We start from the raw sequence: 16,396 nt of genomic DNA on the forward strand, positions 1-16,396 counted from the left end.
TCTGCCAAAAAACCATTACAGTTACATCAGCCACCTATTTCCCCCTCTACTAAAACAGAACGACTGGAAGAGACTATGTCAGTTCGAGAGCTGATGAAAGCATTCCAATCAGGACAGGATCCATCCAAGGAAAAATCAGGACTTTTTGAACACAAGTCCGTAAAAGGTACAAAACAAAAGCAGCTCTCTGAAGAAAATAAGTCAGCAGCAGAGTCTGAATTGACTCCTGTCAGAAAGGTCACCAGAAAGGAGGAAGCTCAAGCAGAAGTAGTTTATTCAGAAAGTGAAACAAGGCAGGTACTTTCACATAGAAAAGCAGACATAACAGACAGACAGACAGACCAAGAGTGCCAACAATTTCAGGTATATGGGGATTTAGAGCCAACAGAAGAGGTACAGGTTTCTGATGAGCTTAGGAAAAAAGGTATAGAAATTGTTTGTTCCATATCACCCCCTGTAGATGAACACACAGATCACAGCCATAAAGCAAAAGAATCTTTCTATCCTGTATTTGATGAAGAATGCACAAAGGAGGTTCCAATCATGAAGAGAAGAATGACTGATGAGCATAGAGATTCCGACCTCCAGATTAGCCCTGACAGAAAAACATCAACAGACTTTTCTGATGTCATTAAAGAAGAACTTGAGGACAATGACAAATATCAACAGTTCCGAAAGATTTCAGATACCGAAGCAGCACAATTTCAATTAGAACAAATATTAACAAGCCCTTTCAACATTGCCTTCCCTACAGAATGTGTAAAAGATGGATTTTTTCCTGCTCTGTCTCTGCAAAGTGGGGCTTTTGATGGCAGTTCTGATAGCCTGAAGCATGAAGGTGTTGCAGATTCTCCTAGTGGTAGTCTCTTGCTTGATGGAACACCTCAGGTCAGCTCTGAAGAGAGTTATAAGCATGAAGGATTGGCAGAGACTCCAGAAACAAGTCCTGAAAGCCTTTCTTTCTCACCAAAGAAACCTGACCAGAAAACTGAACCTCCTGACAATGACTCCAAAACTAGCTCAGTGCACAGGGAAACAGAGCCACATTCACCAGGAGCACCTTCACCAGTTAGTGGTGTGAAAAATATTGCTGTACTTAAGGACTCCAACATCTGCAAGCCTTCTGCTGATGATTTGTCGGAGGAGGTGGGCGTGCATCTCATTAAAGGTGAATCTGCATCCCTAGCGCATGATAGTGATGCCCAGTATTGTGATACACCACTACAAGACAAAACAGCTGAGGTGTGCTCTATTAAAACTACTTCTAGTGATTCAGGTCCAGTTACTTCTGAACAATATGATGCAGATATAAGTATTTCTACAAGCCCTAAGGAAAAGGCAGATGAACTGTTGATTAGTAAATCAATCTCTGTCACAAAAGATGTTAGTAGTGAGACTAATATTTTTACCAAAGATCTCTCGGAATCAGCAGAAAACAATGTCTCTTTAAAAACAGATGAACATTTAGAATATGAATTTCCAGTGGCTATTAAAAGTCCACAGGGATTAGAACTTTCACTTCCTAGTCTTGACATTGAAAGTAGCAGTCCAGTAGCAGATGAATCAATTGCTATCAGTCATAAAGATTCTTTGGAAGCAAGTCCAGTGATAGAAGATAACTCCTCACACAAAACCCCAGATTCCATTGAACCAAGCCCTACAAAAGAGTCACCTTGTCGTGACTCCCTTGAAAACAGTCCTGTGGAGCAAATGGCAAAGACTAAAATATTCATGGAGCAAGTTGCCCAGATTAGCTCTGTCAAAGCAGATCTTTCATCAGAACTGGTCTCTATACGTTCTAGAATTCTTCGAGATCCTGATGGAAGTGCTGAGGATGACAGCTTAGAACAAATATCTCTCATGGAAAGTTCAGGAAAGAGTCCTCTATCCCCTGAAACCCCTAGCTCTGAAGAAATTAGTTATGAAATCACACCCAAAACATCAGATACACAGTCACTAGCTAAACCAAGCATAATTCCTGAAGTTACTGAAGAACCGGAGGATGATGATTCAGAAAGTGAGCCAAGGAAGAGATTTACACCTGAGGAAGAGATGTTTAAGATGGTAACAAAAATAAAAATGTTTGATGAACTTGAACAAGAAGCAAAGCAGAAAAGGGAATATAAAAAAGAATCAAAGCAAGAAGAATCTGTACTTGTGCCAGACGCAAGCAGTGCACAGGAAGCTGAATCGGAGGAGGAAAAAGTAAAAGTTTTGCATGTCGAAGATGTACAAATTGTAGTCATGTCTGTTGAAAGTCGAAAAAGTTCTTCCTCTTCAGAAAGCGAACCTGAGTTAACTCAGCTAAAGAAAGAAGCTGACTCTGGTCTCTTGATGGAGCCCGTAATCCGGGTACAACCTCCATCCCCTCTCCCACCCAGTATAGATTCTAGTTCAAGCCCTGAAGAAATGGCATTTCAACCTATTGTTTCCAGGCAACATACTTCTGGATTGCAAAAGGAAAAATTAGAATCTGATGAGCCACTAGATGAGACGGAAGGAAAACTACTTATAAAAGGTATAAAGCATAAAACGTCTGCTGAGGGACCAGATGTTCATCACGCTGACACTGACATAACAGAATTGGATGAAACAGAGCTTTATAGTACAAATGAAAGTGATATAGTAAGCCCTAATGGCCCATTGACACACTTAAGTGAGGGATTCCACCATGTGATTAGTGATACTAATAGAATGACAGATACACAGGCTATACACCATGATGTCCTATCACAAAAAGATACTGATGATTCAGAGATGTTTATGTATAAAAGTTTTACTGTTATTGAAACTAAATCTCACAAAGTAGATGGCCCCCATATACATTATGACTCCCAATATACTGAATCAGAATTTAATGGGGTGGACAAAACAGTTCAGGAACTGGAATCTGATATGGTTTCTAGTCCATTTTTGGATGGTGATCATACGGAAATTGATAAGGCAGTCAGAATATTCAAAAAAGCTGATTATAGTGAACATTCTACAGAAGAATGCTCAGCTTTTATCATTGACAAAGATACATTTGACACAACACATGCTATGGTTGTAAACTATACTGACACTGATGGTGTAAGTGAAGTTCCACAGATAACAAGTCCCTATGAAAATGTCCCTTCAGAACATTTTTTTCCTGATACTGACAATAGAGCTGAAATTAATGAAGAACAGATATCTTCCCCAGTATTCACTCCACTGCTTGAGGATACATTACTGGCAAGTCCTATTAGCACACAGGCTTCATGTAAAGAGAAATTATTTGAAGATGATAGTGAATTATCAGTATATTCAGAAATAGGATCAGAACAAGTAGATGTTTTTGGAATCATGCAGTTAGATACAGAAAAATCCTCCACAACTTCTTGGCCTTCAGATATCAAGGGACTTGACAGGTCTGCTGAAAAGGACATGTTGTCAAGGGATAGTGAAGAGGAGCCAATCAGTAAATTGATTATTACAAAATCAGAAACAGACATTGACTCATGGAGTGCAGTACGAGAAGATGATGCAGCTTTTGCAGCTCGAGTGAAAGAAGAAGAGCAAAAGATATTTGGTTTGATGGTAGACAGACAATCCCAGGGTACAACACCAGATACTACCCCAGCACGAACACCCACAGAGGAGGGGACACCCACAAATGAACAAAATCCTTTTCTATTTCATGAAGGGAAGCTTTTTGAAATGACCCGAAGTGGAGCTATTGATATGACCAAGAGGACCTATGCAGATGAAAGCTTTCACTTTTTCCAGATTGGAGAAGAATGTACAGAATTAACAGAAGAAGTATCATCTGCAGAAATCAAAGAAGAGATTACAGAGGCTGAAGTTCCCAAAACCACAAGCTCATCTCAAACATTTGGTCCTTCAGAATTATGTGAGACAACCACTGAAATGCATGGATCAGATGAGGGTGTGGTAGCATTGACTGAACTTGATCAGCAAAGGACTACAGAAAAAGCAGAGGAAACAAAAACCACAAGTGTTAGTTCAGAAGTCACAAAACCAGAACAGAAATCTAGAATACCAATTAAAATGGGCATTTCAGCTTCACCTGTATCACCAAAGAAAGAAACCACTGGGCAAGAAAGTTCAGATATATATTCTTTCTCCATAACTGATACTGGGGATGTATTTGACACCACTCAGGTACCTTGCCCTTCATCTCCTGAGCAGTTGCTAACAGATGTTCAGTTAGATTTTTCCACAGTTGCTAGATCTGTGTTTCCTGAACAAGATGAGGAGTCTCCAGACTCTTCACCAGAGGAACAGAGATCTGTGATTGAAATCCCTACTGCCATCATGGAGAATGTGCCTCACATAGAAAGTAAATCCAAAATTCCTGTAAGAGCTAGTGCTTCTCTTTCAACAGTACCTCAGTCATATTTAGAAGAAGATGGGTGTGCACTATCAGATGGCATTCTTGATGAAGATGAGCAAAAACCAAAGTCTAAAATTCCTGTCAAAGCAACTTTCCAACGAGCTGAGCAACATTTTACATTCACAGAGACGTCAGTCTGTTTATCAGAGTCCTTCAGAGCCCCCGAAGTAGCATGCAAACTACCTTTAAAACAAGATCATCGAAGCAAGTCTGAATCAGATGCAAGTTCTTCCTCAGACTCCAAAACAAAGCACTCAGGAAAAACTAGAAGTTGTACTGAGGTAGAAATGGAGACCAGAGAACAGTCCAGTCAGGTACTGCTCGAAACAGAATCAGATGAGGTGACTAAACCAAAGATATTTTCTTCAAGATTGCCAGTTAAGATGAAAAGCTCTTCATCTTCCCATAGCTCTACCAGTCCCACAAAAGACAAAGAACAATTTTTTGAACTTTATAAAAATTCAATTGATTTCTTTGAAGAGATTAGTGATGAAGCATCAAAGTTAGTGGATAGAATTACACAGTCCGAAAAAGAACAAGAGCTAGTTTCTGATGATGAAAGTAGTGCCCTAGAAGTTTCAGTTATTGAAAATGTGCCACCTGTTGAAACACAGCAGTCAGTTCCTGAAGACATCTTTGACACAAGGCCTATTTGGGATGAGTCTATTGAGACTCAGATAGAGCGTATTCCTGATGATAATGTCCATGACCATGATGAAGGTATTTGTCATCTATGGGGAATCCCTGTGCTATGCATGTCATAGATTTTACATATGTAGTGATTTGTGTTTCATTTTATTTAAGCTTTTTTGTGAACGTTAATGTGTTTGTGCAAGCTGTGTTTGTTTGTTGTTGTTTTTGTTTTTGTTTTTTTGCTTTTTTGTGTCTCTGAATTTTCTTGTCTATAAAACAATCTCAAGATTGTATATTGTGAATGCTTGTGGAAAGCATTGACAATAAAAACACATGAGCCTTTGCTTTTGGCTCACCTGGCTTTTAAGGGCTGCAGGAGTTCTGAATTATGGTTTTCCTTGGATTTATTACTGTAGTGCATTACTTTATCCAGTGATGCTTCAATAAATTAGTGATCTGCACAGAATTGTTAATATTGACAATTGTGCATTGCCAAGCCATTGTTCTTTTCAATATCACAGAACAGTCCTGTTATTTTAAACTTTTAAATTTGTTGACACACTATTTTATAGATTTGCCACAGATTTGCTAAAGAGTTTCCTACTAGTAAATGATGACTTGTTGGCTTTATATGGAGCTTTTCTTTAAAGGGAAATTGTCATGACACTTAAATAAGATTTGTTTAATAATGTGCTTCTATATCTGTAATAATGTTCATTGTTGAAGGGAATAGTTCAATCAGACTAAATATATTTCCCATTCTTCAAGATTTTGATGTTACTTCAATACTTGATTACTTGAATATGTAATCAGGGTGACATAGTCAGTAATATTATTTACTAGTTATGACATAATCACATCTCGTTTCAACCAAAGCCCAACTTTTTACTGTTTTTTCTACTGTGATGCCTATCCACAGCTCCATTAAAGGAATAAAAGCAAGAATTAAAAAAAAAAAGTAAATACTGTTGTTTCGAAGGGTTGAGGTAGAACACTGGGCCTTATTCAATAAAAATTCTTCCATAAGTATAGAATGGAGAATAGTCTTTTTGAATAAGACCCATAATGTATTTTGGTGATGACATTCCAATCAAGCGAAATGGCTACCTCCATGTAAAGTTGACTAGATAATAAAATATAAAATCTTGAAAACTAAAATTTTAATTTTACTGTTTAATCATGTTATTGCCATAAACTACATACATTAAAAACTTCTAAAATATTAGAGGTTATGACATGCAATCTATGGGCAATTTGTGAATGACCAGAGAGTTTTAGAGAAAATTCTATTGTGTAACATGGGGGCCTATGTCAACAAATTTCCTGAGAGAGCTTCAACTTTTTAGCAGTCTATACTATAAATATAATTACCTCCAGAGCAGAAGACAAGAATAGGGGAAAACTTTACAATCAAGTGTTGTAAACAAGAGGAAAAGATGAATTATTATTTAAAACAACAAATATTGTTTGTAGCAAAAAAGCAGTAACAATAGGAATGTGTGTCATTATAAACCATGGTACAACCACTGCACACATTCATAAGTTTTCAAGAGAAACTGAGGAACTGCAGTAACCATTTCTCTTGTTTTTCATATTCTGCTATGATGATATCATCATGTCCTATTCATAACTGAATTTTACTGCTCTGAAGCAGATATAAAATGGCTATTTAGTATTTATTTTAAGATATGATGTATCAAGTCAAAATCAACTTAAAAGAATACAGAATTGACGTAGTTGATTCATCCAATAAAATTCGTCCAGTATGTTAACAGTTATGATTGCTTGTCCACATTATTTTAGAATATTCTAGGAATTCAAAAACATGGTAAACAAGGACTGAAAATTTAGTACAGAGAGCATAATCTAATGTACTGTGAATGCATTCTTCTAATTTTCTGTATAAATCATTGATTTACTAGACCGCTCTACATAGCGTGGTTGTTTAACAAAATATCTTTTAAAATTCTTTTTATAGCTGAAAAAGCCAAAAATAGCTATTTACCCAGAAAAGAAGAAAATGTCCTTTTTGTATGTGTGCATGAGAGTTTCCCTTTAAAAAAAAAAAAAAGTACTAATTCTTCCAGCACCGAAAATAAATGCCTAGAACACCACTGGAACTAAAAAAAAACAAAACGTAATCTGTGTTTCCATAATAAGCTTTCAAAGCACTTGCACAAAGGCAGCAAATCTGTAACAGTGGCAAAGATGAAAGCTCAGACTCCCCAGGCCCCTGACAAGCAGGTTGAGGGTTCCCCCCACCTCACCCCTCATTCCATGTTACAGTGGTGACTTGTGTTACCTACAGCACTCTGCCAGGATAACACAAGTTGTCAGATCCAGCATTTCCAGAGTTCTTTCCATGGGAACCATGGCTCTGCTTGACAGTGCTGTCGGCATACTGTGGTAAGCCGGCTCGAAAAAACCTGGGCAGCCACTGTAACACTCTGAAATAAAGTAGGAAGCCAATAGGTTTTCGAAAGGGGTTCTTTTACTTTTCCCATGCCTCTTCTAAATTCTTGGTTAATCTAATCTGGTCCTAAGCATTTACTTAAAGCAACAGGAAATTGGTATTCAAATTTACCCTCAAGCATTTAGATATATAGTATTATAGCAGGCACAATATGCTGCAGTTTCTATTATATCTGAAGTCAATGATAAATACGCATATCTTAAAAATTCTAATAACGAAAAGTCTGTCCCTGTGGAGAACCCGATTATGTACACTTTTAGTGGTAGCACTGCTGAACTTGACCTTTCTTGAAGATGATTACAGAGGTATGGGAACAGACGGCTTTCATTTCTGAAACCAGCTTTATTCTTTTCTTTTTTCTGGCTTTAGATTTGCCTTGACGCAGCCCTTTGCTCATGAAAAGCTCCCAGGGTAGCTCATGTTTTCTGAGCTGTATGACCGCCGCAAAAGTGGTATTGCTTTACTCTCAGGGCATTGCACTCTTTTATCAGCCTTGCTTCTGTATTTTATGGACAATCTGTGGCTGTTTTGTTTTGACCGTCTTTAGATCCACAGGAAGACCAAGAAAAGACAGAGGAGAGGCTGGCTCACATTGCTGATCATCTTGGCTTCAGCTGGACAGGTATAATATAATGCAAAATATATTTCTGAACTGTGTTCTCTCTCTAAATGAATCTTGAACGTATTGGGGGCTAATGACATTTAGTGGGTGACTTTTTGAAGAGAATGAGAAAGACGTTGAATGACAAGCTGTCGTAGTTTTGATCAGACCTCTTCTAACAAGCAAAGCTATTTTTAATTATGTCTGGGTTGGAGACTTTCTGCCTCTGCCTTCTGTCAAAGTGTACAAACCATTTGCGGTGTGCTATATGCTTCACAACAGGTATCTGGCATTGTCTGCTGTGGCGAGAGAAAGAGACTATAGAGATTAAGATACAGCAACTTCAGAAAGCAGAGGAGGAGGTAGAACCTATAAGTTCTGTAGTGACATCTGAGAGTTTAGATTGTGATTCAGTAATTCAACTAAGTCCTAAAAGGTAGGTGCGAAGTTGTGCAGAATGGACATTAGCACATTTGTGTGCTGCTATAGCTTTGCAATTCATATGTACAGCTGGTTTGTTTTCTATTTCAGGTTAGTATGGAAAGCTATGTGGTGGTTTCATGAAGCAATTGATCATTCCTTTCCCTAGCCCTACCTTTTCTTACTAGTTTGCTTTGTAGGATGTAGTTCTGAGCTGTAGAATTTCCTATTGTAGGTGAGGTGGAGTAGAAAATGAAGTTTCTTCATGTGCTAAAGCAGGAATGTGTGCTGTGGATACTATCTCCTCCTTGATGAGAACAAATCAAACAAGATGCAGTGGCTAGGGAAAGTCTACATCCCCTTCCAAAATGTTTCTCTTTTAATGTTTTATAGTCTGGAAGTAAAATGTACATTCAGTGTATCCACACATCCTATCCCACAACAGCCAAGTGAAAAATATATTCCAGAATTTGTAAGAAAATGATGTAGAAATTAAAAAAAAATGGAATTGCTTAGATGGGTGTCTCCACTCCATTGAACGTCTGAAATAATCCTAAATACTTAAAGCTCTGGTGTAATCCACCACCTTCAAAAGTAAATTGTCCCCATATGTGTTCAGTTTTACTGATTCATATGATAGGATAAATTCAGTTTTTGATGGATCTCTCTGTTGAATAGTACATTTCAAACAAAGACCCAACCATGAGCACCAAGGAACTGCCAAAAGAACTCAAGGACAAAGTTTTAGAAAGGCACAGATCTAGGAATGACTATAAAAGAATTACAAAGTCCACAAATATACATCAGAGCATGGTTAAAATGATTATTAAGCAGTGGAAGATGCATAGTGCTACTAAGATCCTGCCTAGGTCAGGCCATCCCATCAAACTGGATGACCAAGCAAGAAGCAGATTGATCGGGGAGGCAACCAAGAACTGATAGCAGCATTGAAAGAGCTACAAGTTTTCCGTGTCTAAGACTAGTTAATGTATTAATGTAGCAACAGTATTCCAAGTACTGCACAAATATGGCCTGTATTGTAAGGCGGCAAGAAGGTCCTCCTTGAATGCCATTTGAAGTATGCAAAGAAGCATTTGGGCAAATCAGTGGCAAAAACTTTTGTGATTTGACAAAACTAAAATAGAACTATTTTTGCCTAAATTCAAAGGGTTCCATGTGCGCAGACCCAACACAGTGCATCACCCAGAGAATATCATCTCAACTGTGAAGCATGATGGTGGCAGCATCAAGTTATGGGGATGTTTCTCATCGGAAGGGACTGAGGCACTTGTTAGGATAAAAGGGACAATGGAAAAAAACTTGCAGTGCCATAGAACAGTAGAGGTGGTTCTGATTTAGCTAAAGGCCAAAGAAGTAGGAGGAAACTCATATAAAAAATATAAAAATATAAACTCATATAAAAAATAGAAGTATAAATATAAAAGAATGGGAGATTTGTATTTTTCTTGCAGTTTTTTTCCTCATTCATTCCTATGGAGTAGGACTGTTTTATTTACTTTGAGTAAATTTAAATGAGGCAGTTTAGTGAATAAAATGAAGACAAAGATTTTGAGATTCTTGTCTTTAGCAAAGTTGACATCACTAGAGTGGGATGTTCATTTAGCTTCATCCACCCAAATGAAGATACAGGTAGTATCTGGCAAGCAAGTGCATATCATGAAACAGATTTAGAGGGTCTTGCATATTGTAATAAAACAGCATATTATGTGATTCCAAGTCAAAAAACACATGTAAAAGGGGGTTTATGCAATTTATCTGGCTTTTGAAGTGCAGCTTACAAACATAGCATATGAACTCTCGAGGAGGAGGGAGGTTACCTAGGATGTCATTTTTATTTGAAAAACTTAATAAATAACTTATGCACATGAAATTTTCTAAGTTCTGATTTGATGTTATTCAAACTAAGTGCATGGTTCGGAGAAATGTATCCTTGAAGGATACTAATGAAACAGGAGAGTTTGGGCATCCCAACAGAGAGGTTCCATTAAAAGCAAACATAGTCCATGTGCCTATATGTAAAAAATCACCGAAGCTAATGATTTCCAAATTACCCCTAACAACTGAAAAGCAGGTTGATAATACAAACAAAAAACACACTTTGAAATGTCTGTATGCCAATGCCAGAAGTCTAAGAAATAAGATGGGAGAGTTAGAGTGTATAGCAGCAAATGATGAGATTGACATAATTGGCATCACAGAGACTTGGTAGAAGGAGGATAACCAATGGGACAGTGCTATATCAGGGTACAAATTATATCTCAATGATAGGGAGGATCAACTTGGTGGGGGTGTGGCACTTTATGTCCGGGAGGGTATAGAGTCCAACAGGATAAAGATCATACAAAAGACTAAATGCTCAGTAGAATCTATATGGGTAGAAATCCCATGTGTGTTGGGTAAGAGTATAATGATAGGAGTATACTACCGTCCACCTGGACAAAATGGTCAGACAGATGATGAAATGTTTAGAGAAATCAGGGAAGCTAACCAATTTGGCAATGCAATAATAATGGGAGATTTCAATTACCCCAATATTGACTGGGTAAATGTAACATCAGGATTTGCTAGAGATATAAAGTTCCTAGATGTAATAAATGACTGCTTCATGGAGCAATTGGTACAGGAACCAACAAGAGAGGGAGCTATTCTAGATTTAATTCTTAGTGGAACACAGGATTTGGTGAGAGAGGTAATGGTGGTGGGGACACTTGGCAACAGTGATCATAACATGATCAAATTTAAACTAATAACTGGAAGGGGGACAATAAGTAAATCTGCAGCTCAAACACTAAACTTTCAAAAGGGAAACTTTGATAAAATGAGGAAAATAGTTAGAAAAAAACTGAAAAGTGCAGCTGCAAAGGTTAAAAGTGTTCAACAGGCATGGACATTGTTTAGAAATACAATCCTAGAGGCACAGTCCATATGTATTCCACACATTAAGAAAGGTGGAAGGAAGGCAAAACGATTACCGTCATGGTTAAAAGGTGAGGTGAAAGAGGCTATTTTAGCCAAAAAACATCCTTCAAAAATTGGAAGAAGGATCCATCTGAAGAAAATAGGATAAAACATAAGCATTGTCAAGTTAAATGTAAAACATTGATAAGGCAGGTGAAGAGAGAATTTGAATTGAAGTTGGCCATAGAGGCAAAAAACTCATAATAAAATTTTTTTTTAAATATATCCGAAGCAAGAAACCTGTGAGGGAGTCGTTTGGACCATTAGATGACAGAGGGGTTAAAGGGGCTCTTAGGGAAGATAAGGCCATTGCAGAAAGACTAAATACATTCTTTGCTTCCGTGTTTACTAATGAGGATGTTGGGGAGATACCAGTTCTGGAGATGGTTTTCAGGGGTGATGAGTCAGATGAACTGAACGAAATTACTGTGAATCTGGAAGATGTAGTAGGCCAGATTGACAAACTAAAGAGTAGCAAATCACCTGGATGGATGGTATGCATGCTAGGGTACTGAAGGAACTCAAAAATGAAATTTCTGATCTATTAGTTAAAATTTGTAACCTATCATTAAAATCATCCATTGTACCTGAAGACTGGACGGTGGCCAATGTAACCCCAATATTTAAAAAAGGCTCCAGGGGCAATCCGGGTAACTATAGACCAGTGAGCCTGACTTCAGTGCCGGGAAAAATAATGGAAACTATTCTCAAGATCAAAATCGTAGAGCATATAGAAAGACATGGTTTAATGTAACACAGTGAACATGGATTTAGCCAAGGGAAGTCTTACCTAACAAATCTGCTTCATTTTTTTGAAGGGGTTAATAAACATGTGGATAAAGGTGAACCGGTAGATGTAGTGTATTTGGATTTTCAGAAGGTGTTTGACAAAGACCCTCATGAGAGGCTTCTAAGAAAATTAAAAGGTCATGGGATAGGAGGTGATGTCCTTTCGTGGATTACAAACTGGTTAAAAGACAGGAAACAGAGAGTAGGATTAAATGGTCAATTTTCCCAGTGGAAAAGGGAAAACAGTGGAGTGCCTCAGGGATCTGTACTTGGATCAGTGCTTTTCAATATATATATAAATGATCTGGAAAGGAATACGATGAGTGAGGTTATCAAATTTGCGGATGATACAAAATTATTCAGAGTAGTTAAATCACAAGTGGATTGTGATATATTACAAGAGGACCTTGCAAGACTGGAAGATTGGGCATCCAAATGACAGATGAAATTTAATGTGGACAAGTGCAAGGTGTTGCATATAGGGAAAAATAACCCTTGCTGTAGTTACACGATGTTAGGTTCCATATTAGGAGCTACCACTCAGGAAAAAGATCTAGGCATCATAGTGGATAATATTTTAAAATCGTCGGCTCAGTGTGCTGCAGCAGTCAAAAAAGCAAACAGAATGTTAAAAATTATTAGGAAGGGAATGGTTAATAAAACGGAAAATGTCATAATGCCTCTATATCGCTCCATGGTGAGACCGCACCTGGAATACTGCATACAATTCTGGTTGCCACATCTTAAAAAAGATATAGTTGCGATGGAGAAGGTACAGAGAAAGGCAACCAAAATGATAAAGGGGGGATGGAACAGCTCCCCTATGAGGAAAGGCTGAAGAGGTTAGGGCTGTTCAGCTTGGAGAAGAGACAGCTGAGGGGGGATATGATAGAGGTTTTTAAGATCATGAGAGGTCTTGAACGGGTAGATGTGAATCGGTTATTTACACTTTCGAATAATAGAAGGACTAGGGGGCATTCCATGAAGTTAGCAAGTAGCACATTTAAGACTAAATGGAGAAAATTCTTTTTCACAACGCACAATAAAGCTCTGGAATTTGTTGCCAGAGGATGTGGTTAGTGCAGTTAGTATAGCTGGTTTCAAAAAAGGTTTGGATAAGTTCTTGGAGGAGAAGTTCTTTAACGGCTATTAATCAAATTTACTTAGGGGTAGATTTTCAAACAAGGCGCGTTGGCGTACTTTTGTTGGCGCTCCAGGCGCAAACAAAAGTACGCGGGATTTTAGTAGATACGCGCGGAGCCGCGCGTATCTGCTAAAAACCTGGATCGGCGCGCGCAAGGCTATTGATTTTGTATAGCCAGCGCGCGCCGAGCCGCGCAGCCTACCCCCGTTCCCTCCAAGGCCACTCCGAAATCGGAGCGGCCTTGGAGGGAATCCTCTAACGCCCTCCCCTCACCTTCCCCTCCCTTCCTCTACCTAACCCACCCGCCCGGCCCTGTCTACACCCCCCCCTTACCTTTCTCCGGGGATTTACGCCTCCCGGAGGGAGAAGTAAATCCCCGCGCGCCAGCGGGCCTGTTGCGCGCCGGGACGCGACCTGGGGGCGGGTACGGAGGGCACGGCCACGCCCCCGGACCGCCCCGGGCCGTAGCCACGCCCCCGTACCTGCCCCCAAAACGCTGCCGACACGCCCCCTAAACGCCGCGGCAACCGGGCCCGCCCCCGACACGTCCCCCTCGGAGAACCCCGGGACTTACGCGAGTCCCGGGGCTCTGCGCGCGCCGGTAGGCCTATGTAAAATAGGCTCACCGGCGCGCAGGGCCCTGCTCGCCTAAATCCGCCCGGTTTTGGGCGGATGTAGGCGAGCAGGGCTCTGAAAATCCGCCCCTTAGGGAATAGCCACTGCTATTAATTGCATCAGTGGCATGGGATCTTCTTAGTGTTTGGGTAATTGCCAGGTTCTTGTGGCCTGGTTTGGCCTCTGTTGGAAACAGGATGCTGGGCTTGATGGACCCTTGGTCTGACCCAGCATGGCAATTTTTTATGTTCATATGTTCTTATATTTACTACCCAGCAACTTATTTTTTTTTGTTTTATTACTTACTGCTCCCCTGGAGCAGAAGTAGTTTGCGCGCGCCGGCCAGTTGCCGCGTGCGCTTCTCTGGGACAGCAGCCTATGGCCGCTGTCCTGGCCAGCCTCCGTCCTACCCTGCCCCGCCCCTCTCCATGCAGGCCACACCCCCGGCCTGCCCCTTTTTTAGGACCTGCCACTTGTGCGCATATTGGGCTTTACGCGCCTTGCCGGGCCTTTTAGAAAATAAGGCAGCTCAAACAAGGCCCAGCCATACGCCTAAAGCCCGATTTTTGAATGCACAGGCCTTTTTAATTCTTGCCTTATATATACAAGCTACTTTATATGCAAAGTAGCTCATTACCATATTTCATTAGGTTAAATGACGTGTTGTATTTAAAATACCAAGCTGTGAGGGAGTATACAGAAAACTCCCTTAGACCACCTTAAGGGACTGGGCACAGCAATATCACCCAGTTCTCACCAAAATATACGGGGCCTAGATGCATTAAGTGGGTCCCGAGGAACAGACATTGGCCCACCATATGAGAAGATCTGCTATGTTTAAGATTTGAGAGAGACATTACATTAAGACCTGCTATGTTTAAGATTGCTACTTGCTGAAGTCAAGATGAGCTGCCTACATTGTTTTGTGTGTACAGTCTCTTTTGTTATTTGTGAGAGGCCTGAGCTTCAAGGTGAGCTGCCTGATTTCTTGGTTTTGTTGTGCACTTTCCTCTGTTTCACTGTAAATAAGCTGAACTTAAGGAACAGCCAGAGTCTGCCTCCTTTTTCCTCTGGCTGCTCTCAACATATGATGGTAGCAGTGGGGTATCTTGCCTAAGTGGGAAGCACTGACAAGCTCACAGCCACAGCAAGAGAAGAAGAAGAAGAAAAAACTGCAGAGGTTTTTTTTTCTTTTTCCTGAGACCTCCAGTTCTACTCACCCAACTGTTGTATAACAGGACACTTGTATATTCAGAGGTCAAGCAGTGAGTAAGGACTGGACTGGTCAGCAGGATTTTTTGTTTATACCCCCTCTCCTATCCACGGAGAGGTATATAGTTTGGAGGCAGCTTAGTAAGCAGGAGAGATGAAACAGGTGATCCAATTCCTTTCAACAGGGCAGCAACAATTACAAATCGCCTGTAAATGCAAATTGATCGGCAGCAGACATTGCAAGAGCAGGTGGTGTGGCCAGTAAACAGTGCTAAAGCAGATAGCCCAAGCTGTGCAAATGGCTATAACCAGTCTATCTTCAGTGTCACTGACACTTCTTAAGATGACTCTTTGAAAAGACCAGATGGATTCTTGAAAGGTTTTGAGTGCATAGTATTACTGGCAGGTTGGCCAAAGGATAGGTGGGCTACCTATAAAGGGAATCTACTCACTGGGGTTAGTCAAGATGCCTACAAAACAGCTAATCTGGAAGGGAGGGCCACCTACCAGGAATTCAAGGTGGCCATTCTTGAGTGAGCAGGACTCACCCCGTAACTAACAGTGGTTTTAGCAGGGAATTCTTCAGGCTGGTGAAAACCCTAGGAATCTCTTCCACAGACTAAAAGTTGTCACTTGGAAGTGGTTGCTCCCAGAAGGGAACACCAGGGTGGAGGTAGCCAAAATGGTTCTACTGGAACAATTCTAGGATAGCCTAGACTGGCTGATGCAACAGTGGGTTTGTCGACACCCAAACCTTACGCTAGAAAAGGTTCTGAAAGTGGTGGAGGACTATTACCAGGCCCAGATCATGCCTGAGGCACCATGGTTCCCAGAGAACCACCTGACCAAGGGAGAAGATGACAGAATTCTAAGAACCAGAGGCCCCGACAACCAGTATTGCAGACCTGGCTGGACTTTACACCTCAAGCGAAAACCTCAGCCAGACCACCATGTTTCAACTGTGGAGGGAAGGGGCTATTTTGCCTGAGATTGTCCTTGCAAGGGAGAGCAGCCATGAACTTTACACCTCAAGCGAAAACCTCAGCCAGACCACCATGTTTCAACTGTGGAGGAAGGGGCTATTTTGCCTGAGATTGTCCTTGCAAGGGAGAGCAGCCAATGGACATTAATGCTATGACCCCACACTTTTGT

The 16,396-nt window shown here is 40.3% G+C and overlaps 1 protein-coding gene across 1 annotated transcript in view; it reads left to right on the forward strand.

Annotated features, from left to right (window-relative positions):
* The window catches only part of ANK2 (ankyrin 2), a 573,506-nt gene that overhangs the window by 473,884 nt on the left and 83,226 nt on the right, over positions 1 to 16,396 (forward strand). Inside the window, 1 exon segment of the mRNA XM_029608082.1 lies at positions 8,032 to 8,106. Within this exon segment, the coding sequence (XP_029463942.1) occupies positions 8,032 to 8,106 (75 nt within the window).

Source organism: Rhinatrema bivittatum, chromosome 1, assembly GCF_901001135.1.
Source record: "Rhinatrema bivittatum chromosome 1, aRhiBiv1.1, whole genome shotgun sequence".
In the NCBI taxonomy this organism is placed as follows: Eukaryota; Metazoa; Chordata; class Amphibia; order Gymnophiona; family Rhinatrematidae; genus Rhinatrema; species Rhinatrema bivittatum.